The sequence below is a fragment of the Tribolium madens genome, unplaced genomic scaffold (assembly GCF_015345945.1).
Source record: "Tribolium madens isolate multiple individuals breed KSU strain unplaced genomic scaffold, Tmad_KSU_1.1 Scaffold_97;HRSCAF=244;Tcas5.2_LG3a, whole genome shotgun sequence".
NCBI classification, from domain to species: domain Eukaryota; kingdom Metazoa; phylum Arthropoda; class Insecta; order Coleoptera; family Tenebrionidae; genus Tribolium; species Tribolium madens.
The window spans coordinates 9391692-9419253 of record NW_025401069.1 but is presented as its reverse complement, the minus strand read 5'-3'; the positions used below and the strand labels follow the sequence as shown (position 1 = coordinate 9419253).

The following is a 27562-nucleotide window of genomic DNA, read 5'->3' as shown; positions in this document are numbered from 1 at the left end:
CATCAGGGACTGTAAATTTTAATTGAAACTCACATACACGCTAGCCGATGAATGTATCGTAAAAATTCAAATGTATTTCTCACAAAAAAAATAATTCGTTTTGTAGGGTGGCAAAGTAATTTGACTTTAAACTATCTAGAAAAATATAGGAAATATTAACAAGCTTGGAAAAATATTACTTATTTTTTAACTTGCCCCTTGAGGTATAAAATCGACTTGGAAATGGGATGAAACTAAGCGACTAATACCTATTACCATTATTTATACAGCGGGTTTGCAAACATAGAGAAAATACATTTAATTTCCTTCCGCTTGTTCCTGTTTAATAATATAATCTTATTTTCATGTTTTCTGAATAGTTAAACAAAATATGTATGTACATACATTTTAAATGTATATTTGGAAACTGGAAACGAGAAGTAGATGGAAAATAAAAGCTATCGTTTTGGCATAATCACTTTAATTAATGAATAGCAATTATTTATGGGATTTATGGAAAAAGGACTTTTTTCCATAAAATAGTCACGTAAAAAAATTAAGCTACTTTAGCATAGATGGCACTAGATATAATACAAAAAAAAATATTTGTTAAATTTGTGTGATATTATTAGTACAGTAAAATCTCCCTTAACGGACACCTCTAAATGGAGGATACCTCTTGATAACGGACATTTTTGTAGGAACGTAACTAATAGGGAAATTTTCCCCAATTACCATAATCTCATAAATTTACCTCCTACAACGGACAGACCCCACACAACGGTTTACTCTACAACAGGTCGTATAAGATTCAATGATTAAATTAATGAGTTGCAGAATACAGAATAAAAGAAAAACTTATTATTATTAGTAACAAACTCTAAAACATAATAAAAAAACTTTTGGTATAAACAAACAAACAAAAATTAACGATGTTTTAAATAAAAATGTTTTTTTCAATTTTTTTGTAATGCTTGTAAGAAGATGAATTGTTATCAACAGCAGACCTATTGTATCAGAGCAAAAATTACACTGAACAATTTTTTCCAAATTTAGCTAATAAATTATGATGCAGGTGTTGCATAGAGTTCTGTTACGCAGTACTTACTTTTTCTTTGATTTGGGTAAAAAACACCGAATTTAGGTTTAAACTTTAATTTCAAGTAAATTTCAACGTAATATATTTTAACAGTGTGACTTACGCTCCCTTTGATTACAGTTTTTTATTGGTAGGTAACGACGTAAAGGCAGGGCATTAATCAAGTTATAATTTAAGAACTGTAATTTTATAATAATTTTGTTTTTGTTATTTTAAATAAATGGCTTTTCAATTTTTTTTTACAAATTCAGCACACCTCTCATTAAGGGACACCTCTTCACAACGGACAATTAAAGATTCTCCATCGGTGTCCGTTTTTGAGTGGTTTTACTGTAGTTTTAAATCTTTTGATAATGCAATAAATTGTTTACAAAGGAAGGTTAATGACGTGTTTTTTACGCTGACCTCTTGTGAACAGTATACAAAGTTTTTGAACACCTGAAGACGGATACACGTTGCTACTGGGGCAAATTATAGGAGTAGCACATAATAGTTTTACAAAATATGTGCAAGAATGTGTTTCAAATAATGTCTAGTTGTCAAAGAACTTTTGATTTAATTTGGTCAACGTGAAATTCACCAAAACTGTAATGTTTTGAGGTCATATTCTCGATATGACGTTGGTGTTAAAAATCAGGACTAAGCTTGTAGGCAAATTTGATCCTTAGTCGCAAGAACACACGGAAAACTTTTTTTGAAAAGAATCCCAAACTGATTTAATTATCTCCGTCTTTACAGAAATAGTTTTTTTTTATTTTATAGAGAATATTGATTCCGTTTCAGTTCATTTGAAAACTCAAGATCAGCTAGCGAAAGTGAACGAAATGTCTACTTTGCGTTACGTCATTGTTATTGACTGATAAAAGTGCTTAATACAATTAAAAATGCTGCCAGCAGTTTTGGTCATCAACGTTTTTAATGCAATTATTCATCACGATTTGGCAATATTTTGCGATGTTATTTGCCTTCAACCGTTTTACTCCGTAAATGTGCGCTTTCTAATTTTCTATCACTAGAGTAGAGAATTATTCAAGCTTTTTTGATAAACTGGGTAATTTTTTTTTATCATTCACTAGTACTTTTACATATTCCGTGGGGTGCCATTAGTATTTCCAACACGTTGAAAATCGTAAATGTGGGTCGATCTACCTGACAATATAATTTATTAATCAAAAATCGGCGCACAAGAATCGATTGATACGCTTATCACCCCTCTTGGGCAGGTTTATTTATATTAATAAGTTGAATGTACCTCTATAGAAGTGGGTCGAAGGCTGTTAAAACTGACCTACCTCAACCATATGATTAGCAAATGGCTATTGATTATTAAAAATAAAATATAGATGTCACCTTTCTTGAAATAACTTTACTTATTACTTAATAAGTATCTACGTCATTGGTGTTTTATACTTACTGATTCACTTGTGATGTGTGGATGTTGGAACAGTTGAATGTTAAATAAATAAATTACTAGACACGAATTACGTGGGTTTAAGTTATAATCCAAACCAACCGACTTTAACGGTTAATTTAAGATGACAGTGTTTAGTATCAAAGATTAATGGTTGAAAAAGGACTGTTCATAGACAAGGATGAGAGAAAATCAGAAATACTGATGTTTCTTTTCAGATTTGTTTTGTGTTTATTCTGATTTGAAGTTGGCTTGTTTTGCGCTCGGTTTCAGTATGTAGTTTCAAATAACTATTTATTTTAATAATTTAGAGGTCAGTTATTTTCTAGAAATGTTTGTTGATAAAACAATGTTCCTACAGAGGTTAAATATCGTTTGAAACAAAAAATTAATTTGAACATGTGGAACACGTCAATAGTTCTCATTTTGATGGTATCGATTAGTTGTTCTATGTAAACGTAGTGAACTCTTACTGTGCTACCAACAACTAGATGGCGCGACGCGCAATCAAAAAATTTACTTATTTTGTGAGTTGAAGAACTGCCGTTAGGTGGCACAAAAACAATTTTTCTCGACAATTGTTTTTACAAGTAGACCCAAATAAACCGGAGTTGACGACTTGTCTTTTGGTGAGTTGGGTCTACCCGAAATAGACCATTGCGGACAAAAAATGAGACCTAAAAATTTTGACGTATTAAAACTTTCAAATGGTCCAACTCTCTGCGACAACACAGTACATTTTTTTAAATTGTAATTTTTGTGCGGCAGGTATTTAAAACATTCATTCCACGTTTTTCTACAAAAATCACTGACACCTGAATTTCCGAGGATAGACCCTTGTGGAATAATAATGAAAGAAATTTTTGGTTTCTTATTAGTTTTGTCTTCTAGTCTGAGAGGGTTAATAAAAGTGGTTTTGACTAAAACCCAGGGATTGCGGAGTTGTCGTTAATTATATAACGGCTTGAATAACACTTGAGTTTGGGTTAAACTTACAACATGTATTTGGTGGCCAAATGTTTAGAAAAGGCTGTGTACTGTTTACCTTTTAATGTAATTATAAGAAAATATAGGATGCTGAAGAATACATTAAAAATGATATGATATGATGAAGTAAATTGCAGTTTTATGTAAATGGGATTATAAATATGCGGAATTACTTACTATGTGTATACAGGGTGCCCCAGAGAGTTGAAAAAGTTTATTAGTGACCTCTAAATGGTAAATTAAAAAAAAATTGTATAGGACATTGACAGATACTAATCTAGTGCATCGCATAAAATTATTTTCAACCATAAAAAAATGTTACAAGCTTGTACCTTCTCCTTTGCGGTAGTAAAAAAAATATTTTTAGATGTCTTAGTTTTTGTGTAATAAATTTTTAAAGTGCATGTTTTCGTCAAAAAAAACCTCCTATTTTTAAAACTAAGCAAAATCGACCAATAAAAGGTCACTAATGGACTTTTTCAACTCGGTGGGACTGTATGTATACGAGTAAAAGAATAAAAATTAAATTTTATTATATTTTTGTTAGCGTAAATGAAAAAAATTCTAAGAGTATTAAGGCGCAAACGTTACGATGATGGTGGCAGGCTTTATAAAAATAATCTTCTTTTGAATTACGAATCAGCGTTAAAAAGTTATGTTACGTATTTTAGTGTTAATGTAGTGACAAATATTTTTTATTATTTTTATAATAGAACTTATAGCGAGAGATGTATTTTTATAAAACATAAACATAAAATAATAATGTAGATTGTAGAAGCACATTTATCATTTAACATTAACTATTAGTACTATTTCAATAATTTATATTATTCTAATTAGGTATGTGAGTGAGTTTAATACGTAATAAGAAGTAACTCAATAATTATTTTATCTTAATGTTATTGCTTTTCTTAATATAAGTAGTTAAATTTTTTGTGTAATAATAATTTTATTGAAATATAAAAACTCATTCTATTTAATCAGAATTAAATTAAACAACTAGGTTTTAAGAAATAATGCAACGCACGAATGCAGTCAATGAGTGGGAAAGATTGTTCAACAGGGGGCGTAGCTCAGATGGTAGAGCGCTCGCTTAGCATGCGAGAGGTACCGGGATCGATACCCGGCGCCTCCAACATTTTTTTCGCTTCACGACATAGAGATTTTAATTAGTAATACAACTATTGCTTATCACCGGGATGTTTCTGTTATAATATTTTTTATAAGTTATAACTTACATAATAAAAAGAGCTTGAAAATCAGCCGGTAATATAATTACTAATTATGTATGCGATTTAAATAATACATAGTTGCTATAAAATTAACGTATGCCATTAAAGTTTTGGGAATTTTTTTAGATGTTTATAACTTCTTTAAAACTTTTTTATTTTTTTAAACTAATCCATAATTAAATTACTGATAGTGGGCCATTGTTTCCAGTGGCTCTCAATTTTCTTCTAATTTGCTCTATTCTCCTCTGGGAAAAAGCAGGATCAATTACCCTAAGATTAAAAAAAAATCTTTTGTCGTACACTTTTCTGTTCAATATTGTCCAGTTAGCAAGCCTGAGACTTGAGGTATGTACATACGTGGGGAAATTTGTCCATTTTGGGTACAGAATTTATATTTATATTTATCAGGATGTGCTAACAAAAGAAATATTTTTTTTAAACTCGAAAATACACACAAACAATTTTATTATTGCATTTTGCATGTAATGTGAATCCATATTTTGCGCCTAGTGTGTGCAATGTACCTATCATTTATCGGATCTCTATGGTTTTATCAGGATAAGTGCTAACAAAACAAGCAATTTTTCTAAAACCCGAAAATAGACACAAACAATTTTCTTATTTTTGTCTTAAATAATTCTTCTCATTTTGTTCATTTTTTAATATACATAATAAAACATGGCGTGAAGCATGAAGAAACAAAGAGACTAATCGAGATTTTTGATGTGTGAAAAAACAAATTAGACTTATTTACGATTCGTGAAGTGAAAAATAGTTTATAATAAAGCGGAAAATATTAGCCTGGGAGATTTTAATTCACACCACGTCTAAGAATGACTAAAAAATAAAGAGATTTATAAAAAGAAATTAAGTGAAAGATAGAACTTTGTTTAATACCTTGCAAAAATAAACAGAAAAATTGTTTTATTTTGTTATTTTGTCGATATCAAGTTTGCGAAGACACGATCTCAATTTTGGCGATTATACCTATATCCAATACCAAAAAAATAACCTATTTTTATCTTTACGTAAAACTATATTAAGCAAGATATACAAAAATCCTACTTGGGAACCTTATTCCCAGATTGCCGATATGTTTATTTACTGTTATATTCCGGTAGCTCCTAGAAATATTCTGCATTTCCCTTTTCGAGCTACTTGAGACTGCACCTTATCGAACTCACTCAATAAAAGTTTATTCGAGAATCGAAGTATTTGAAGCTTTGTAATAGGAAACACAATCAGAGCTCTAACCTCTTTCTCAGCTTTGTCTTAGTCTTTGTCACCAACACAAAGTAAATTTAAATGGTGACATTTAGACAATTTAAAAATACATAATAGAAGAATTGATGAAAAAATACGTTTGTTAACCGCACATAAATCGGAATTTTCGCTTTGGCCTTAAACAATATACTATGATCCCGTGATATATTCTTCCTTAATCTAGAACATGTATACGATGTCAGTCACACTATACGTTCTCCTGAAAATACATTATCAGATTTACGACGGCTTACAACATTTTTGTGTACTTGTATTACCCGGAGAATCAAAGTTATATTTGTACAAGGAGTGAAAATGCTCAAAGTCTACTGAATATTTGATCGCGGGAAACGTACAGCAGAAAATTGGTGCGCTATAAAATTGAATTAATTTGATGACAAGTTTGAAAACAAGTAAAATGTTACAAAAAATTAACTGTGAGGTAAGTTATCAGATCTTGATGGCAGTTTGTCATCATTATGAACTATTATTTGTATAAAAAAGACGTCAGTAATTCTACATAAAGCTTATCATTACAGTTGGTTGTCTAAAACCGAGTCTAAAACTAAACGTTTTAGTCTACTATAATAGGAAATGAAACAGGAACGTTGCTACATTTTCAACTGAAATGTTTGAACACATCAAAAACAGGTCTTGATTAACGTTATTAATATCTAATGACCACTAATCAAGTGGTTCTGTCATTTGAAATTTATTATGTATCTACACAATCACGATTTTTTGCAGTCTTTCCTAACATTTACATTATAACAGCTTCGATCGTGTTATCTCAACGAGCAACACTCTCTTATTTATTATCCTTGCTTCCTCAATCCTTTCAACCTTATTTTTGTAGGCTTTTATAGCCGCTTGAAAATAAAATTAAATTAAAATTCCATGACTTTTAATTAATGTAATTAGAACAGACACTGTTAAAACTTCCAAAATTGTTTATTTTCTTTCTTAATTTACAAACTTAGTTACTCCTTATTTAAGCTCTTTTCTTCAATAATCTACCTGTTGCGCTCCATCAACTTCTCGTAATATGTAGGTGCTTCATGTATTGGTCACGAATTTCACCTAATAGTTGGTTGAGACTTCACGCCTAGATTTATCTCCTCCGCTTTTGACGGTTTCATCTCGGCACCTGACGAAAATTTGTATAAAGTTGCGTTTTAATTAAAATTGCAAGTTGTAAGCATCCGGAGTTTAAATAGTTTTCAAAGAAGCACGTTACATGTTTCAAGGACATTTCCGGGGAAGCTTATTACTTCTTATAATGAACATTCTAGAAGTTGGGATTTAGCGGAAGTTTGTAAAATATCGCGAGCTAATTTTGCACTTGTGGAAGAAAAAGTTTGATATTGAATTATTATTGAAACGATTAATTTCTGTTTGCTTTTCTGTTGTGTGTACTTTGCTTGATGGATTTTCAACAAAAGATATTTACTTCGATATTTTGTTGCAATGTTTAACTTAGTTTTGGGAGAAAATGATAATACAAAACTAATATTTTGTCAATCCGCATTTTTGTTTGTAAAACTATAGGGCAATCAAAAAGTTATTTAAAACGAAGCTAAATGAAATTCCATGTGGTTTCTAACAAATAATCATTGACAATACACACTGACAAGTCATTTCCTCAACAAAACGTTTTTGTAATTTGTTGCTAATTTAATTCCAGAATATTATCGCATTGTAGTCTTGGTTACTACTTGCGAATTTCAACTCGAACAATGTAAGCTTAGAATTGTGCTCTCATGTTTTTGTTGCTGAATATTTTTTTTATTCGACTTGAACACATAAAAAAAATCCAAATTGAGTTGTTTAAATAAAGATGCTCACTTTACTTTTTTAAATAAAATAAATCAGATAAGAATATGATATGTACCTATTATTAACATTTTTGTTTATATAAGCCTACACATTTTAGGAGAGAAAAAGCTGTAAAATGTTTCTGTTTCATTAGACTGGATGTTTTACAGCTGATACAAATGCATGAAAAACCGAGAAATGGATAAAGTATGAATGTTTTGGTTGTCTCGTTTTACGCCTTTCAAATATCGATGATGTATTGCTGTTTTAATATTTCCTCTCAGCTCATCCATCATCAAACGAATCTCAGAAAAAATTTAACATCAGCATCACTCGCACTTTCTGAGTAAGCTTTGCTGAGTAGTAATGCAGAATAACATTCAATTATAAGTTAGAGACATAAAACATTATTAAAAACACAAACATTCTTAAAATAAAGAAAATAAGTTGGTAATGATGATAAAAACAAAATAGATTTTTTTTCAATTTAGAGTGAAATTTTCTTTTAATTTTTTTTAACACTTTGTAAAAAAGAATTTTTAATGGTAATTTTCATGTTATTTTGTGTTTACTTTTTAGACAAATCCTTTAAATTAAAAAGCAGCTTCTGATGATGCTTTTATAAAAAACGAAACAGGTTAGGCAAATAGTCCCCTCCTCTTTATAAGTATATTTTACCAAGAATATTTGGTTAAGCCATGATGAACTATATTTTTTAATTAAAATCTTATACTTTCTTATCCGACGTTTGTTCTCTAAATTTTAAAACATCCGTAATATTTTTTAAAGCATTTTAGTTTGTTAAGATATATTATATTTAAGATATTATAGATATTACAACAAACTGACGTAGGAAATATTTTATTACTCTGAGGACTCAGGTTATCTATCAGACTGAGGGTCTATTTAAATGCCCACTGAAGTTTGTATTTTATTTACAACCACATTTAGTTTAATGTGTCTTTTGAATATGTAATTTCACATTAAATAAATTTAGAATATTTTATGTTATTACTTGAATCAAAGGATTAGTTGAGCAACAAAAGGTTTTTTGCCCAAAGTATTTAATCCACTTAGCAGTAAAAAGTAATGTGTTGGTAAAAACGGTTTAAAGTCAACTTATAAAACTTTAATCAGGCTAGCTTCGTTCATGCTTTTCACCCTCGCATAGCTATGAAAATATATGCACCAATAAAGTTAATACAATTCCACCATAAATCCAACACGTTTAATAAAACAATTTAGTTTGTATCCATTTTGTTATAAATTCCTCCACAAAGCTTATTTTTACTGCGACATCAAAGCTCGAAATGCCCCAACTATGAAAAGCGCAACTCCGACCAACTTCGAAATTCTTCACCGCTTCTGCACCGTGAAATTAGTTTCTTCACAAATCTCAGTGAACAAACCGTTTCAGGTTCGGCTATTAGTTTCTTGTTTATTGCATCAACTATCGGTCTTTGAAGTGGCTTCTTCGAAAAAAAAGCTTCTTCTTTGACAGTCAGCTGTTGGGGGGGAGGCCGCTCCGCATCGTGTTACGAGCAGAGCCGCAGTTGCTACCCCGATCGATTTGAGGGAACGGTAGCTACCCCTTGGCGCATTCTGGCAGTCCCCGTGAAACATCCTCTGCTTGGTCAACATCACGGTGTGCTCTCAAACCCTAACCTCTTCGCGATTATCGCTCTTTACCGTGCCATCAACCACTCAATTGGAGTCGAGCCGATTCGACCCACGAGATTAGTGACAGTTCTAACTTGTTGTGTTTTATAAGTGCAGTGGTAATTGCAATAAAAATTGGTCAAAGGTAAAATTGCAGACTTTGATCGACTTTTTGGCATCAATCAATGAAACCTCTAATTGGGGCTAATTAAAAATGGGAGGCGATTGGAGCGGTTTTGCTGCAATTGCAGACGATTTAGAAAACAAATCGAGTTGGCCCATTCCGGAATCGCCCGGAAACTAAAATAGATCAGTGGCATGTCACAGGAAAATTTTGTTATTGTAGGAATTTGAAAATGAGAGAGTTTATCGATTCCATTGTTACCCGCTTCTTGAGGTCCACGAAAACAAACCAAATATAATTTATTTAAAGTTTGACGACAAATATTATTAATGAGATTTTGGAAGCATCTGCTACCAAATTTAATTTTTAGTCTACCTTAAAGTTTTATCAATGTTAAAAGACTATTGACAGGAAAGACTAAATCTGTAAAAAGCTTTTAATAAATTATATATGTAGAAGAATGTTAGTTTGACACGTGGTGAAAAATTATATCAGATCGAAAGTTGTAAATTTGTTTTTCACGAGACATATTCACTTTCGATCCAATTTTTCAGTAAATGAGATAACAGGGAAAATGTCTAGTCTTCAAATTGGATTTCCTAAGTTTATTTTATACAATTTCAACTTTTCTAAAAAGATGGGTGTAACAGTTCTCGTTCTTTTTTTATAGAACATTTTAGGCTAGAATTTTTGTTTAAATAAAAGTATAAAAAGTCGTCTCGTTTATCAATTATCTAAACTTCTGGTGCATACAATCCGGCTGTGAAAGACATTCCATTAAAACTTTTTCCCTCTATGTCCAACTTAACAATGAACTAAAATAAAAGCTGCACGAAGAGGTTTTTGTGATAGGGTAGTCATAACTTATTCATATTTCAAACAGAATATTTTATTGTGAAAGAAGGGCAAGACTTTTAAATATGTTCGTTTGCTTTCTTTGAAATCATTTTGTAAGTGGAGAATGTGATAAAAGGAGAAAGATGTGTGTTTTCAATAATAGAAAACTTTTAAAATTTTTCTCGCTCATCACATTTGAATTCAAAGTATCGCATTGCCATTGCTTGGCTAAATGGAATTCTGTGTACAGTTTTTACAGTAAACTAAACACTAGATTGTGTGGTGCAAACTTTTAGTTTTTCCAAGCCCTAGAAGCAAAAATCTCACGGTTTAAAATTAGTGTGAATAAATTACAATTAAGCTGCTGACTTAATTTCATAAACATTTTAATATCCGACATGTTCTACGTTATGTAAAGGCAAATTTCGCCATTATTTTAAATTAGCAAAAATCTTAATCGCATTAAAAATAAAATTGTAGGACGTTGCGTGAATCGCCGCAGTTTTCCTACATGTGACCTCAATTCTTTCGAAGCAAATCCTGAAAAGTCTCGGAATTTTCATGAATTAATTAACGACATCAACCCTGTTCGGTGCTAACTTTGCTTAAATCATATTAATTAAGCGACTTGACAACTAATTTAATGGGTAGGTAATTAATCGTTTAGGTTTGACTAAAAGGTGATTTTGCACCGGATTTCCGTTTTGATGGAAAAATAATTTATTTTTAAATTGTGGATTGGATTTAGTCAAGACGGAATTTTTTTGAAAGGTGGTGTAAATTACGGTCCAAGACAGTCGAGTCTTAATAACTCCACGTAGATAACTAATCTGTCTCGTCAAGTATAATCTCCCCTATAAATTTCACCTAGATGATGGACCATTCCTAATGTAGGTTGTGATCACGTTTCTGTGATAATTAAAGCGTTAATTTGTAGTCATGGTAAATCAACAAGATTATGCGAAATTTGATTTGTGGCCGTGTTTATTTCCAAAAGGGATATTTAAATAAGACCGCCATAATTTAGGAGTGACTTCAGTCTTAAGAAAATATCATTCCATTTTGTATTTAAGTTTGGGGTTTACAAAATAACACAAATAGATTTTGTTGCAAGAATTTTCCCCAGTTTTTGTTCAACTAATATCCAATTAAAATGTAGGTACCACAACCACATTCGTGGTTTATGATGCGCTTTTTTTCTTATTACTCTTTTATTACTTTTTTATGTGCATTTTTATCTTGTGTACTAGATACTAACAGTAGCTATTACACGATACGCAGGAAGAAACTTTGTTATTTCCAAGTAATTAAGTGTTGATTTTTTGTCATAGCAGTTAAATATGTTACAAGCAGGTTACACAACTAAGCCATTAATATTTATGCAGACCCAGTTTGTATTATGCACCTTTGCATAATTTTGTAATTTAGCTGTACGCATCTTTCCCTGAAGGCTTTCCTTTCTATGTCAAATTTTACAATTTTTCTGTTTTATATATTTTCCTCTCTGCGTACAAATAAGGAATAAGCTACGGCCAATTTCTCATACCAAGTACTCCGTCTTGTGTTTCTATTACGTAATTTTTTGGGCTTAGGATTTCATCAATCTATTTACCCTACCTTTATGTCATGTCTCATGTGTATAAAGCGAAATACTCAGGAAATGAACTCGACTTATACCAAATAGTTCATCTCGTGGCGCATCTTGATTTTATTTACATGACAATGCGTTCTCTCCTTTGAAAATGACTTAATAGCTGTTGTGTAATTCCAGTTACAAAACTAGTCAATTTTGTAATTTTGTAATTTTCTGCTGAAGAAGGACACTGATTTTTTTATTATTTTCATTTGGGTCATTATGAAGTCGACACCAACCTCCATTTTTTCGGTTAGTTAGACGTTTGGGCTTGAGATTATCACAGTTTCCATCTCAATTCTCTTGGGAACAAACCGATGTTGGAATCTAGGAATTGTCTTTTTAGGACAGATTGAATTGTAGTTTCTTGCCGAGCGGGATATAAATTTTGTACTAAAACTTACAGCTTTAATAAATTTTTAACAATGCCTTTGGTTGAGTTTTTCTGATTGAAACGTGAAATGTTTTTTGCTTGTTGATTTCGTCTGGATTGAGTGAACTTGCAGTTAGCATCATGCATAATGAGGATAATGAGGAAGATATTCTAAAAAGATGGATATTTAATTAAAATAAATAATTCAGGATGTTTTTGCAAAAACATTTTAAAGAACGAATTCAGGAGGAGTTGAAAAGAAAATTTTATATTCAGAACGTATTTCATTTCATTCATACTGAAAAAAGAAAGCTAGGTGGTAATTTTTAGCAAATCATTTGCAGTGTTAGAGATAAATATGTATTCTTAAGGAAAAGAGTAAAAGGTGACTCCTTATTTTTCATCACACTCAAATTCTTGCTTTTATTGTGGCTACGACGAATTACCCTCCGGTGAATAAAAAGTCCATCAGTTTTGCTACTCATTTTTTATTTTATTTTGATACAATGTACTTTTACATTTACAGCAGTAAAATGACCTTTTAAACTCTTGTAATGTATTTTATTTTATATTGTTTTAAAAAAATTAGTAAAAAAATTGCATTGCGTTTTATGTCAAAAATCACAATCGGGTAGGTGTTGTTTGATTATACTTACTGGCTCTGATACCATAATAAGCTTATTTCGCGCATCAAAATGGAGCCGTGAGGCTTAATTTGCCGGACAGTATAAAATAAAGCATATTTAAATACCAGAGTAGTGATTATTGGCAAAAAAATGAGGTTAAATAATATTCAAATCAAAATTTTTTTAGAAAAATCTATAATTTTTTTAATCTTTAATTTTTTTAATATACTTGTTTATTACATTTGAAAGGCTACAATAAATGATTCATTATTTTAATTATTACACTCATAAGGCAATGATTGACAATAACCGGAAATTTTTAATTGCTCCAATTAAAGCAACTCGAGTTTCAAGTAAAAATTTAGTGAAAACTTTAACTACCGAAAAGTAATTAACAATCGCCTCATTTAAATCTAGCAGAAATTAAGACAGCTGGAAGACTGTTGAAGACAGAACAGCAGGCATTGCGAAACTAATAAATTTTTCTCTTAATCGACTTTTGACCCTTATACGTGTCTACGATCCGAGAAAAAAGAACATTACATTGCACCAAAGATAAAAATCTATTGTCGACAACATTTTTATGTATGTACTACATTTCTAATGCTTCTGTCAATGCAACTCTAAAAATAACATCCTTTCATTAGAGGTTTTATTGATTTGTTACTTCAGATAAAAATTAAAAAATTATTTATTCATAGTTCAATTATTGCAAAAATAAAATGTTTTAAAATTTCGCAGTGAAATGCGGTGTGAGTGTTAACCTCAAAAGTGTCTTTTTTAACTGTGCAATTTTCACCTTCACCATCGATTCTTCGCCGAGCACCTCTCCGTCGGACGGAGCCAGTATCCTGGCTCCTCAAACCGACAAACTGGCGGGAAGTCGTCGAAATTCTAGGCTGGGGGGCTACTGGACTTACGAGATGCTCCCCAATGGAGAACCCTCACCTCCAGCCGCCAAGGCCAGGGTCAATTTTCTGCCGGAGATCCTCGACAGGAGACCTAGCAGGTCCATCCTGATGCCGAGGAGGAATCGCAGTATGAGTGCCTGGAGCGACATCAGTAGGTCTAGCTGGAGACTAGATGAAAGGTTTGTTTGGAATTAAAAATGTTTCGCTGGCCCAGTTTCGCAGCTTTTATGTAATCCACGTTACAAATAAAACCAATTTGCATTTAAATTTATTCGAAACTTTATTATAATCAGACAATTAGGCCTGAAATTCTTCATTCTAAATATTCATGAGTCGAAATAATTTACCCTTTTTATACAAATTAAAGGTTGTTCACGTAGAAAACAAATTTATCGGCTTATTTTCATATTTTTCGTCTAAATTTTGTGGATACCACACCTACATGTCGTTCAAAAATAGACTTGATGAATAGCAAAAAGCAAGGGGATTAACGAGGAGTTTCAATCGGCTCGGTTGGAATTTCGTGCCAGCAATTATAAAATCAGGATTTTGTATAACCCTCTTATGTCGATAAAATGGATGAGATAAGGATAAAAATTTTACTGATGAGCTGTGAAGCATTTTCTGTAGTGGAGCAAATTGAAAGCATCAGTCCTGTGGAGGAATGAAATGACATTTTTTAGGACACTAAAGAAAGCATCCACTGAAATTTATCTGAAAAACATTTTGTCTTGTAAGCAGATAAAAGAAAAATATAAGCGCTAGCGACGTTATAACAGCTAAACTGCTGTTTCCTACATTATTTCTGTAAAATGTAATTTGAGCTCGAGTTCTCCCAAATGGGACAATAATTTTAGTTGGGTTTTGTCAAATATATTCTTTTACATTTACGGTTGGGAAATGTATTGACAGATACTGAGGCAGCCTATATTTTAGTTTAGCTCAACTATAAATTCCTCAGGCAAGTCTACTTTAGCGACTTTACTTGCACATTACACCACAAACTTCACGAATAGATGGTATAAACATTTCACTCCCTGACACATCCGCTTATGGGGATTTAACACGTTCTAGACCAAACGGAAGCTTTATTCTGGTGCTGCCTCTTGAACCCTTTCCATTTCAATAACCTTAGACCACGCAATAGTTTTCCAACTTTTAAACCTTTATTCCCCGACGCTCTATTTGAGACTTTGACGCTATTGCTAAAGAATCACTTATTTCTTGTACCTTAGCTTCCAAGACTTATAATCGTTTTTTGTTGTCTTTTAATTTAAACTTGAAACCTTTTTTTTTCTTGTTGCAGGTAAGCATGACAATCCCACACACTACGAATTATCGATTTACCAGCTCATCAGTAAGTAAACAAAGCACTTTTTTATTATTATGGACGCATCTGTAATTATTTTGTTGATTCAGTAAATTGATTTTCCGCTCGGAAAAGCTATTAGGGTCAAAAATATTAGAGGTTTAAATATTTTTAGAGCCTGTTTGATATATGGCTACTTTATGATACTATGATGAAAAAGAACGTGAAAGATCATAGGTCAGAGCAAGATTTATGTTTTAGAACGATATAAATTTTAATGTGAGTACTCCTGATGTCTGCATTTGTACGAATATAACTTTTCGTTTACAATTCACTCAATATTTCCTATAAGATCGCAAACTGCGTTGTCGAATGATTTCCCTAAGATTTTCAAGTACTTCGGAACATATAAAAACGACAAGATTTAGGATAGCTTTTTATTTTGATTGAACGAAGGCTATATTGAGAGGAAAAGTAGAATCTGATTGATGTTTACCTCTTTTTAAAACATTTTTTATTCATAAAATAAATCACTTTTCTCTTTTTTAAAAAATGACGTTTATTTTTGATGTTATATACAGTATTTCCCCGGATTGAGTTTACAAGAGGAAAAAAAATTTATCTTTGATTTTACGCCAAAACTGCAAAGGAAAAAAGTTTTTACTTTACTTGAAACCAGCAAATCTGTAATTAAAACTTCATTATTCTAACTCAGTAGAAAGAAAAGTTAATTTTTCTCTTAATTTTGGACTTAAGAATAATTTTTCTCTGCTTTTTAAGTCTTATCATATTGGCGGTTTTAATTATTTGACAACTATATGTCACTTTGACAATTAATTTTTTAATTAAATAATGGTAGTTCAAAATGTTAAAAAAAGAATGTTAAAAATGACTTTAGTTTTTAGAGCTTATTCCATATCTGGTGGCGAACTGACAGTGACAGAAAAGACACTTGGAGTGCGACCACTTGGTTAAGATAAAAAATACATGGGCGTACTTTTTTTCTTTAAAAATTTTGAAGACAAGGATTGTTATAAATATTATTTTTGAAAATTCTTTTCATGTGCTAACAATTTAATAATTTGTTCATCATTCTTCATCTTTTGTACTAGTACCTACTTATTATAATTTTTTAAAGAATAACAGTGGTTTTGAAATATTATTTCATACGACGCTTATGAACAATATTTTTTTTAATAGTAAACATATGTTTAGTGTCAAAATTCAGTCATTTTTGACAACGTCAGTTCGCCACCAGATTTGGAACAAGCTATACCTTAAAGCTGTTTCTTTGAGTTGCTGTTTATTAAAATTATGTTTTTCACAAACATTTTTGTTATTTAACTTGCTTAAACTCATTTGTCAAAGTGACATCATTGTCAAAATAATAAAACCGCCAATGTGATATTTTTTCCTCTTGCTGACTCAATCCGGGGACATACTGTAGAATTGTGTGGACTTCTATAGTTAGAATACCAAATATGCGACATGTCATAAGTCGTGAATTTAGTGCTAGAGTCATCTCAATCACCATAAATCAAATATCTATTACCTGAATTGTCAGCTTCCTAGAATTTTAGCTACCATTTGTCGTAATGATTGAAAACGGATTAATTACTGTTTCTACTTTTAACAAATAATGATTAACAAAGAAAAAATTACAGTCTAAAACTGTAAATATAACATTACATTGGTAATTAAGCAAAGAAAAATAATAGTTATTTATTGTAAGAGTGTGTTAGGTAGCGTTTTATCCACGCAAGAATGTTTAACCGCGAGAACGTCAGTTCGAGTGTGGATAAAATACTTTTCTTTTTTCTAATATTCTGTAAATTGTGTGAAGAAAACATTTGTGCTCTCTACTTAAAGCAGTAAGTAGGTAAATTAATTACAAAACGTATTTCAATCTAGTGTTTGGTAGAGTAAGCCAAAAATGTGCAATTAGCTACACAGCGGCAAACTCATCTCCTAGATTAATTCAGTTCATTATTATTGCTGACAAAGTTGTTAGCGATGAAATAAAGATAATTTCAGATTAAAAGTGGCAAGGTACTTAATAATATTTTTTTTATTTGAATACACAATATACGACTTTTGGAAGTGCAACAAATTAGTTTTTGCTTTGTTTTTTATTGTTTTTCTATTGTAAATCATCCGATTTATTGTTCCAATTTTTATTAATGACTTATAGGTTTGTTCTCTATGTTATTTACAAGACGTGGAACAAATATCTTTGCTTTTGTTTCCTTGAAATGGATTGAATTTTTTCCTTTTATATGAAACCTCATCAAGCTGAGAGATTTGTGAGCCGAGCAAATTGCTTGTATGTAGGTACGGAAAATCTACTTAGTTCCCTACATGCATCATTTAGATTTGGCTGTATAAGTGGCTAGTAAAATGTGTAGCTAAGATTTAGGATTGGAGCAACAGAGAGCAATCAGACAAGAGCATAACTTCTTGTTAACCCCAAAGGTTCACTACGTCTGTATATCACTTGCAATCTGACGTTTGAATATAAATTATTCGTCAAAAAATATTGATGCAATTTGGAGAACCCCGATTTCCAGCGTTAAATTGAAGTCGATTTGTAATTAGGCCGAAAGGAAAAGTTTGACGCTGTTGAGCCCAAAGATCAACACGAGTTGGTAATTTGGCACAGTTGAAGAGAAACTCACTTTCATCCTTTTGTGAACGAAATTGTGGGATTCGACGCCGAAAACACTAATTACTTTAATATGAAAACAACAAATTCCACTCTGTCCTTTTAATTAAAAATCCCATCTTCGATGTTATTCTGATGTAGGCGTTCTAACGAGGCGTAAAACTTTATGGGGGTGCGAATAAACCAGGAAATTACACATTTATCCTGTATCGTTTAATCCATTTCAAACCCTGTCTGTGGTTTCCTTTGTTCCGGATTCTTATCGGTTTGCGTGTAAACATAGAGTTGTCATGAACTGCGATGTTTGTCTCCTAGAAGTTAGGCACGACTAGTCGATAACTTTCTAAGTAGTGTCTGAGGCTGAAAGGTTATTGAAGACGAGACTTGGAAAACGTAAAACGTATTTTTTCGAAGCTTCTGGATGTGTCGTGTCTTTTATTATTCCAAGCGAAAGACTGACTTAATCAACTCACTTCGAGTATGAAAAGAAGTTGAAAAAGTCTTATTGATTGCGAAACATATTGGTCTGACTTTCAAAAACACATTTTAAGTACTGGAATTTATTTGTAAACACAATCAGAGAATCAGTTAGTTAAATCAAGGTAGTGATATGCAGAAATGCTACTGACGTGATGTAGGGTGTATATAAGGTTTAATTTTAATATTACTTAGCTGTGGTTATAAATTCAAAGCACAAATGTTTCAAATGATTCCCCACATATACCTACCTACATACATGAATGCTTTTAGGTTAATAGAGGCCGTAATTTAAAGTGACATATAAATAATTGATAGTAATTTGTGTCACTGCCTATATTAAATTTATAGAATGAATTATTCTACGAATCGACTTTTAATGAAAATGTGAAATATATCATCCTAGTTGTGGAATAAATTTTACAACAAACTATCATTTAACATTTGTTCCGTTGCCGTTTTTGAAGCAGTGCCATAAGTGCCTATAAAGTCCCTCAAATTCGGTCATTTGAATAAAATTTATAACGTTGTTGAGTCTTAGTAGCTTTAAAGGCTCTTATATTCGTCTCAAATGTTTGGATAATTTCCAATAAAATTTCCAGATTTTACGAATCAGAGCAGATCGTTAACGTTTTGGGTGTTCTTACTTGTTGATAAATCGATGTTTACTACTACAATTTTAACGAATCCTTCTATTCCGAAGCTTCAATAAATTTTAAAACAACTTTAAAGGAAATTAAAAATATTTTATTACTAATAGAGTAAAATTACACGGAAATTAACATCTTAATTTATTTTTAATTTCTGAAGATGAAAGAATTCTTGTTGGAGCTTAGTAATGGCGAAAATTCTGAAATAAACAAATTCATTATTAAAAGTTGATGGAAAAAGTGTCTTTTCAGGCAGAAGTAAAAATGTTTTAGAGTTCAAGCGGCATATGATAAGGGTAAAATTACATTTTTCCACTTTGTATAAAAGATTAAATAAAATGCACTTCACTATTTTTCAAGTACTGTAAAAGTATTTAGCTTTGAACATATCGGGTATCCAACATGACTTCCAGTACTGTAAAAGAAAATATTTATATTTTGGTTATAATAAAAGAAAGAATATTTTTTAGGTCCTGTTCTCTCAAAGTTTATTCTTGTACTTGCTATATGTTTCGGCTATTTTTAAACAGCCATCTTCAGGCAATATTGTTTTATTTACTTCCGACCCCGGTTAAAACTTATACATCATTTTATGAAAACAAATTTTGTTTTTTTCATTTCAAAAAATGTTTCATAAAATGTAGAAGTTTTTCATAAAATGAAAATAAAAGTGGTGAGCGGCTTCGAAAGTGAATAAAATAATATTACCTGAAGATGGCTATCTAAAAATAGCCGAAACATGCAGCTAGTACAAGAATATACTTTGACTTTGAAAGAACAGGATCTCAAAAAAATATTTTTTCCTTTATTATAATCAAAAAAAATCTCACAAAATGCATCCCCCGATAATTTTATATTTTACTTCATCTCTAAAAATATTTCACCTGTCATTCAATATTTCACAACCAAATGCAAAATTATTTACGGTTACACAGCATATTTAAGTCTCAATAATTAATTTAATCTCAAGTGTTATTACTTGAAAATTAATTAACCGTTAAACAAACAAGAGTTTATTTTTTGTAATAACGAAGTGTGTTTCACTAAATATTGATTTTAAATGTCTTAGTTATGTTTAAATTTTTGATTTAATTGCATTTTCATTTTGTTTTTGTTTAATAAAAAATTAATTAAAAGTAAACAAATGCAAGAATAACTGTGTGCAATTAAAGCGGTAGCTTTCCTAGGCAAAACAATGCAGTGTTTCAATTTTACTGTTATTTTTCAAGATTTACTGCAATTTTAAAATGTAAATAAATGAATGCTACGATCTCTTTTTGCAATTCCATTATACAAGTAACAAAAGAACCAATAATAAGCCATTTTAACTGACACAGTTACAAATTACCTACCTAATTTTAAGAAAATAATTCACTGCCGACTCGCCAATCAACACTTCTTGTTTGGCGTGGCGTTAGAAACAGTAAAAATAAACTGGTGGTAAACAAATGAAGCGAAAAATTGGAAACACTTGCACAAAATTCAGGAAATTGACCGATTAATAAATCTTTGCATTTTTTCTTGTCATTGTTTTTAACAGTTTGACATCACTTTTAAATTACTATGAGTGCAGAGGCAACCACTGCCTTAAAACTAAAAAGAAATAAAATAAAAGTACTTACATGAATATAAGGGGCATTATAAGTTGGCGGAACAGTCGACATAGGAGGCTGAAAGAAATTAATTTTTAAAAAAATTAAGTCTTTTCCTCTATAACATAAATAGGTATGTATTTCTAGAGCTTCGTTTTGTTTCAAGTCGGTTATTTTCGGGTTTTTTAATACTAAGAATATACTTATAAACAATTTATAAAAATACTTACCATACAAAAAGACACATTTACTGGAAATGATGACACTGGTGGCTCCCCAGAGAAAAATTGATACGTGGGGGGTGCTGTATTGTGAATAGTGTTTTTAGAGTGACTAAAACAGATGGCAATATGTAAATTTTGATTTAAGTAAGACAAGTTTAAGTTACCCAGACCGATTCGCTTTAAAAGGCCGTCTACTAAATTTTATTTTCTTTTTTCCAATAGTTAAATCTGCAAAATGTAGATCAGATAAATGTAGATGTTGAAACTATGTACTCACTTTTTAAGAGTTCTTCAGCTTTTTTCATGGAGTCTGCATTGTTAAAAGTTATGAATCCGCACTTATCGTAAATACGAAATTGTATCAATGTTTTTACATCGATAAGTTTAACAATCGCTTCAAAAAATTCTTTCTTTGTAATGTCGGTATTGAAGTTCGTGAAATAAAGACATGTATGCTAAAACATGTAAACATAAATTAAAGTGTCGGCAACATCAATAAGTGACCAGTAAAATCCTACTTTATTCCAAGAATTGACATAATTACATGAGGGTAGAAAGAAGCCTACAAAAACACATAAGATTATCGACTCACGTATCGCAATAGTTCAGGAATAGCCCAATGAACATCAATCAAATTGTTTCCGATTCTAAGAAAGGGCCACGACTTCTTGTGCGCCATGATTGCAAATTGATGATCCCTATACGTACAAAAGCAGTAATATCGGTCAGGTGCCCTTGACTTCTTCATCAAAACGTTTGTCAAGCCTTCGCCTATAGTACTAACGATATGTTGTCTAATATCCTCCTCGGGGATGGTCTCCGGGATTGATCTCAGAAACAGTTGGTTATTATTCAGAGACATTTTAACAACGATCCTATGACCACTCTCGATGACTTCGTCATGTAGACAGCAAATAGCTTCGCGACTGGCTTTCGTATGCATATATTGCACGAAACACTTGCCTCTGTTCGAGCCACTGAAGTCCATCAGGAGTCGCATTTGGTAGATCTCGCCGCATTGTGCGAAGAATTTGAAGAGGTTCTCGATGGCGATGTTTCGTGGAATTTTTGCAACGAATATTTCGCTCATGGGTTCGGGGTGTAGGTTTGGATTTTGCAGTGTCACGTGCTTCTGGCCATAGATTTGGAACACTCTGTATTTCAATTCGATTTCTGGGCTTGTGTAAGTCAGTTGTTCTAACTCGATGCGGAGGACCACTTGGCACGTCATTTTTGTAATGGTAACGATCGAGTTTTTACGGAAATAAAGACTTGAAGAGTTGTGGAAAGCTGAGGCTGAGACTGAGGACAAACCATCATGAGGGACCGTTGGATACTGTTATCCCCACTTTAAATACTTTTATTCATGGCCGCTGTAAGAGTATTGGTTGCTTCTGGCCGACAAAGCGGATACCAGCTCTTTTTGTTGCGGTTTAAATAATGCATAATTTATAGTTTTTGCACTAACATTTACATTATTGCCAAAAAATTAATTAACATAACTTATTGTTATTTTACACTAAGAGCTAGAAAATTCTTTTAGTATTCTAATTCCCCGAATCAGGAAAACATGGAAAGGATTGCTCAATTAGTAATTTTAAGTAAAAAATTCATTATGAGGTATGTATAATATGGGTTTTCCGATAGGTTGATTCTATCTCGGGTTCTACTAACAAGTCTTAAGTAAAAAAACATTCTGATTGTCTGGCATCTAAAAGCTGTTTTTTAAATATGTAATTGCTTTTATTTTGGTAGTCCTGAAAATTTGCAGAATGCTTTTTCTGTAAGTTGATGTTCCACTTTTATAAATCAAAAAAAAAAAAATGTTAAAGCAATACATCCTTCATAAAATTTTATATCATAGGGACATGCAAATTTTGAGTGGTTTTTCTTAGAAATACAGATGTTGACAATTCTTGATTAATTGTTATTAACTACATATCTATTCAAAGTATATTTGTTTGATTTATCTATCCATCAACTTTGTTTGATTAATTTTAGATCAAAACTTTCTAGGTGGTGATACAACGGTTATAAGAATTTGTGAAAAAAGTTCCGAGGAAATTTTGTTCATCAGCATTAATTAGGAACGGAAGTTTTTACCAACTTGTAACATCTTTTACTTGTTTTGTGTTTTTGTTCAATGACTAGTTTATATCTTCTAATTTTTACAAACTCAAAAAGGATAGGTGAAAAGCAAAGAACAATAAATGCTATTTAAATTTTTATTAGTAAAAACTTAGGTGTACTCTGTATGTAGTACATAATACAATGAGTATTGATTATATTACATGTATGCTTTAAATTGTGATTAACTTAACGTTACATAAAACAAAGAAATGAAAAAGGCATTTTATAAGATATTGTGTCTGTTACTAATATAACAATTTGTAAGTACATGAATGATATATATATTCGTTTTTATATTTTATTGGACGACTGCACTTTATACAAATATCTCATCGGAGTTTCCACAGTGTATAACAGAAGAAAAACCCTGAAAGTTAACATTTCAATCCTAACATTTTTTTAAAGATTTTTTGTTACATATTCCGTTCTCAAATTTGAATCAGTAAAACACGACTGAGACTGCCGCCTTCTATTTCTCCTATAAATAGAACTTTGGACCAATCTTCTTAGAGTAGGTGGTACCGACTTGTTAAGAAAGTTGGTTAAATATTTATATACTCAATTAAAAAAAAATATAAATATTATAAAAATTATCCAGGAACATATTTTCACGGTGTTGTTTACTATATTCAATTGGCCTGGCCCATTCGACTCCAATCAATTTGTTCATTAAAACGAGTCCTGGATTAAAAAAAACATAGTCAATTACTCTCTGAAGGATAATCAATATCAAAATTATTGCTTCTATCAGATGGGGCTTTACAGAAGTCTAAATTTAAGAGTAGGTGGACGAGGGAGTGTTCAACTTAATTGCAATGAGATCAGTGTTAAAGTGATTGGTCGTTCCCTCAGTCGTCCCATTATACCTACTTTTGTACTAATTGAAAGCTTACCTAGTAGTAGCTTTTTAAAGGCCTCTTCGGCATATCTTCGAAAAGTGATAAGTATCTTAAAATTTAATGATATACCTTATACCTACATACTATTCAAAATCAATGTATTTCTCTAGTTCTGCATTTGTTTAAAAGTTTTAAGTCGCAGCAGTTAAAAAAAAACCTTGCCTCTAATTTTTTTCTGAAAAAATGTTTATTTAATAATATTGATAAGGACGAGAAGTTTGTAACACTGGTAACATCTTTCACTTATTGTTTGATGTTTTCGATACCAAGTTTATACTTTACCTTTTACAAACTTAAATAAGATAGATAGGTAGGTAATAAAACAAAGAACAACGCAATCTATTAAATTTTTAATGGTAAAAACTTATAAACCTTTACGAAATGTGATACAATTATTGATTTAAAATATTGACTTAAAATAGATTTTCTAGATTATATAAAAAACTACAAATGAAAGAAGGCAGATGAAGCCATCCACTTCTTCGTACTCATTTCACAAATGCATTTTATATTTCAGTAGGATTTCCACGATGTAGAACAGAAAAAAAGTCCTGAAAAGTAACACTTTTAACTAGAGACTTCTTTACAGTCATATTACTGTTCTCACATATTCTGTTCCTGAATTTTGATCAGTAAAAGACGACCGAGATTGACGACTTCTATTTCTCATATCAACTGAGCTTTGGACCAGTCTTCTTAGAGTAGGAGGGACCGACCTGTTAACAAAGTTAGTTAAATAAGTATATCCACAATTTACAAAAAAAAATTACTTGCAAAAATTATCCGGCAATCTCGCTCCACGGTGTTGTTTACTATATTCAATCGGCCTAGCCCATTCGACTGCGATCAATTTGTTCATTATAACTAGCCCTGAATAAAGAAAATTTATAATAATTATTCTTTGAAGGGTAGGTAATCATAGCGAAATTGCTTCTACTACGAGGGCTTTACAGGAGTCTAAATTTAAATCTAGGTGGACGAGGGACTGTTCAACTTAATTGCTTTGGGATCTGTGTTAAAATGATTGGTCGTTCTACTAGCTACTTCTATGCTAATTGGAGGCTTACCTGTTAGTTTTTCGAAGGCTTCTTCGGCATATCTTCGAAGAGTGAAGTGAACGAAAGCGAAATTGTTCATTTTGTGCACCTTAATGATGTGGTTGGGGTTTAAAAGCTCACATAAAAAGCTTTTCAAGTCGTCGGAAGTCAAGATCGGTGGCAGGTTGCTGAGATACAATTTCCTGACCTTGTAGAATAATTAATTATAAATTAACTAACAAATCGATTTAAAAAGCAAAAACATTAAGCCTTAAGACTTATTTTTTTATTATAACTTAAAAATGACGGAAAAATTTGGACATAAAACGAGTTACATATATTAATTGTGGTTGAATTTTAAAATAACTTGTTTGTAAAAGACACATCTCTGATGAAAATTGTATTTTTATTTCTGACAAACACTAAATTTTTTTATAAAATTAAGTAGTTGTTTAATTGGTTTATTGTAGCTTCGTGTTAATTAGAGTTTTAAGAGTTTAAAAAATAAATTTTGACATACCTGCTTCATTATTTGCGGACTAACTACCGGCAAAGGTTCGGCCCAATCAACAAAAATTGATTTCTCCTTAATAATTAAATTTCCTGGAGACAACTGCCTGCGGGCAATTGCAGCTAAACGGTGGCTTTCAAATTCAACAAAAACAAAGCCACGATTAACATTATCACTGTACGGCTCAGGATAAAGAATAATGTCGACGATGCCTTCGACAAATTTTTCCAAAACGCATTGAATTTCATTCAAGGTAATGTTTTTGGGAATATTTCCGATAAACAACCGGCGGTTATCCACTGACATCGAAACAGCAATCCTACTTTTATTTCGAATTTTGTAGTGATTAAAAGCTGCCACAGCAGCATGGGCATCTTCCTGTCGGAAATACGAGATGAACCCGTATCCTCGATTACGTCCAAAAAAGTCCAGCATTAGCCTCAAGTTGTAAATAGCGCCTTTCTGGCTAAAGAGCGGGATGAGTTCGTCTTCATATAAATCCGGGGGGAGGTTTCCGATGAAGATTTCCGTGCCTTTAGGGGGAGGGCGAATTCCGGAAGATGCACTTGGGCCGTAAATGCGTTGGCCGTTGACCTGGATAATTTGGTAATTTTTGAGTGAGTTTGGAAAAGTGAGATTCCACAAGTCTTTTGATAAAGCCATTGCACAATAAACAATTGCTAATGATGACACTATACTCGCGACCGATGTTGGAGCAATACTGGATTGCTGATACTGATTAATAACATTAAGATTAGTTGCGATGTCAAATAAAAAAGAACAGGTTTCCAGAGAAATTTCGCAGTTTTGATTGGTCATTTAAGACTGTACGTGAGCGTGGGAATGCAGGTGGTGTCTGGATATTGCACCCATTTCTAGAAAAAGTGTTTTTTTTATTCTTGAACCGATTCATGATGATTCCTACCATACAGGGTGTTTTTATCCGACTTGTATTACTTAATACTTTTATATGAGGACAATTTAGAAAAAAATCTACTGAGTTACGAAAGAAGACTTTAAGGGTGTCGTCCTGATTTCTAGCACTAGAAGAAATCGAAGTGGGATAAGGGACGCAAATTTTGTCTCCAGAACGTGGTGGTTCCTTGTAGCGAGTACTCGAATGAACTTATCTGGCTAAAAAAATTCTAGGAAGGGCTGAATCTCGTGCAGTACCTTTTTCAAGAGAAATGATAAAAAGGTTAAAGCAACCAGCTCTCTTGAAATTACGTTAGTGCTCAAAAAATTGTGAAGGCAAAACTTGAAATCCGAATCGAATTTGAGGGACAGACGGAGCAAATCGCCATTATTTTTACTTAATGTTTTAATGCTTGTACCTATGCCCAAATGGAACTTGTAATTTTTTTAGTTGCGCCGAATTTTGTAAATTGAATTTTTTAATTACAATTCTATAAACTGCGTTTTCTAAAATATGCAAACTAACTATTTGTTAGCCTCGATACCTCGATAACCATCTTACATTGGGCCGTCAGTGACCGAGATCGATTTCTTAGAAAAAGCTGTTCGGCTTATTCCATCTGGGACCATAATTTATAACTATTATAAAGTTTGCAGTTTTGTGAATCTTCATTATTTAAGCTACAAATGTGAAATGTAACTCACTTTCGTAGACATATGTATACAAGTTCTCATAACGTTCTCAAAAAGTGTAAGAATGTTTTGTTTGTCATCTGATTTTTTAATAGAAAATAATCAAAAATACAATTTTATACTTTTTTGGTGGTTTTTTATTTTAACATTAACTCCTAAATCAGAGTGTCAATACTATTTACATCAACTTTTTCAAAGTTAACAACAAGTAGCCAATAATTCTATAGAAACCAGTACACCACTCAAAGATAGAATTTTTCTATCAACTAATACATAGTTTTTGAAATAAAATAAGTCACAATTTGTATCATTGCGCTACTTGCTTGCTTGCATTGCAAATCAAGTGGGAAAATTAATTTTTCCTTCTCCTTAAGTAAATCAAGTTTATACAGCCGCAACCGAAAGAAAAAGATGCGAGCAAAACTATATTGAATTTAAATAACAGCATATTGAGTTTAGTATACAGTATTTTAAAACACCTATTAAACAAACTCCATGACAATAAGCAGTGAAC

General features: G+C 31.7%; 3 protein-coding genes and 1 non-coding gene across 9 annotated transcripts in view; 2 read left to right on the top strand and 2 right to left on the bottom strand.

Annotated features, from left to right (window-relative positions):
• The window catches only part of LOC123015120 (potassium channel subfamily T member 2), a 121342-nt gene that overhangs the window by 21889 nt on the left and 71891 nt on the right, over positions 1 to 27562 (top strand). Inside the window, exons 1-2 of one of the 5 annotated variants that reach the window (XM_044414610.1) lie at positions 9481 to 9590; positions 13780 to 14128. The exons of 2 other annotated variants lie outside the window; for them this stretch is intronic. In XM_044414610.1, coding sequence (XP_044270545.1) covers positions 13962 to 14128 — 167 coding nt within the window. In that variant the 5' untranslated portion in view covers positions 9481 to 9590; positions 13780 to 13961. Of the gene's footprint in view, positions 1 to 9480; positions 9591 to 13739; positions 14129 to 27562 lie in introns of those variants that run through there. 2 more of the 5 variants (XM_044414618.1, XM_044414612.1) reach the window with 2 other exon arrangements.
• Trnaa-agc lies at positions 4539 to 4611 on the top strand. Its single transcript has one exon. It is a non-coding gene; the product is annotated as a tRNA-Ala (tRNA).
• On the bottom strand, positions 19129 to 22182 carry LOC123015122 (RNA-binding protein 47-like). Of its 2 annotated transcripts, none has more exons than XM_044414621.1 (6): positions 21456 to 22182; positions 21141 to 21318; positions 21028 to 21091; positions 20870 to 20972; positions 20670 to 20717; positions 19129 to 19247 (listed from the first exon to the last, which is right to left on the bottom strand). In XM_044414621.1, exons 1-6 carry the CDS (start codon positions 22092 to 22094, stop codon positions 19230 to 19232), a joined length of 1050 nt encoding a protein of 349 aa, XP_044270556.1. In that variant the 5' UTR covers positions 22095 to 22182; the 3' UTR covers positions 19129 to 19229. The 2 variants fall into 2 exon arrangements, with proteins under 2 accessions (XP_044270556.1, XP_044270555.1); XM_044414620.1 differs by lacking the exon at positions 19129 to 19247 and adding an exon at positions 19289 to 19462.
• On the bottom strand, positions 24256 to 26142 carry LOC123015124 (APOBEC1 complementation factor-like). The gene is made up of 5 exons (XM_044414622.1): positions 25450 to 26142; positions 24960 to 25137; positions 24663 to 24762; positions 24500 to 24608; positions 24256 to 24443 (listed from the first exon to the last, which is right to left on the bottom strand). The coding sequence occupies exons 1-5, from the start codon at positions 26101 to 26103 to the stop codon at positions 24399 to 24401; spliced, it is 1086 nt and encodes a 361-aa protein (XP_044270557.1). The 5' UTR covers positions 26104 to 26142; the 3' UTR covers positions 24256 to 24398.

Coding starts and splice junctions, on each gene's coding strand:
- LOC123015122 (XM_044414620.1), bottom strand. CDS start 22,094: ATGACGTGCCAAGTGGTCCTCCGCATCGAGTTAGAACAACTGACTTAC. Junction 21,092..21,140: donor AGCTGAAGAACTCTTAAAAA/GTGAGTACATAG, acceptor TACATTTTGCAG/ATTTAACTATTGGAAAAAAG. Junction 20,718..20,869: donor TAAATGTGTCTTTTTGTATG/GTAAGTATTTTT, acceptor AATTTCTTTCAG/CCTCCTATGTCGACTGTTCC.
- LOC123015124 (XM_044414622.1), bottom strand. CDS start 26,103: ATGGCTTTATCAAAAGACTTGTGGAATCTCACTTTTCCAAACTCACTC. Junction 24,763..24,959: donor AGCCTTCGAAAAACTAACAG/GTAAGCCTCCAA, acceptor TTCTTTATTCAG/GGCTAGTTATAATGAACAAA. Junction 24,609..24,662: donor TTGCCGGATAATTTTTGCAA/GTAATTTTTTTT, acceptor CTTTGTTAACAG/GTCGGTCCCTCCTACTCTAA.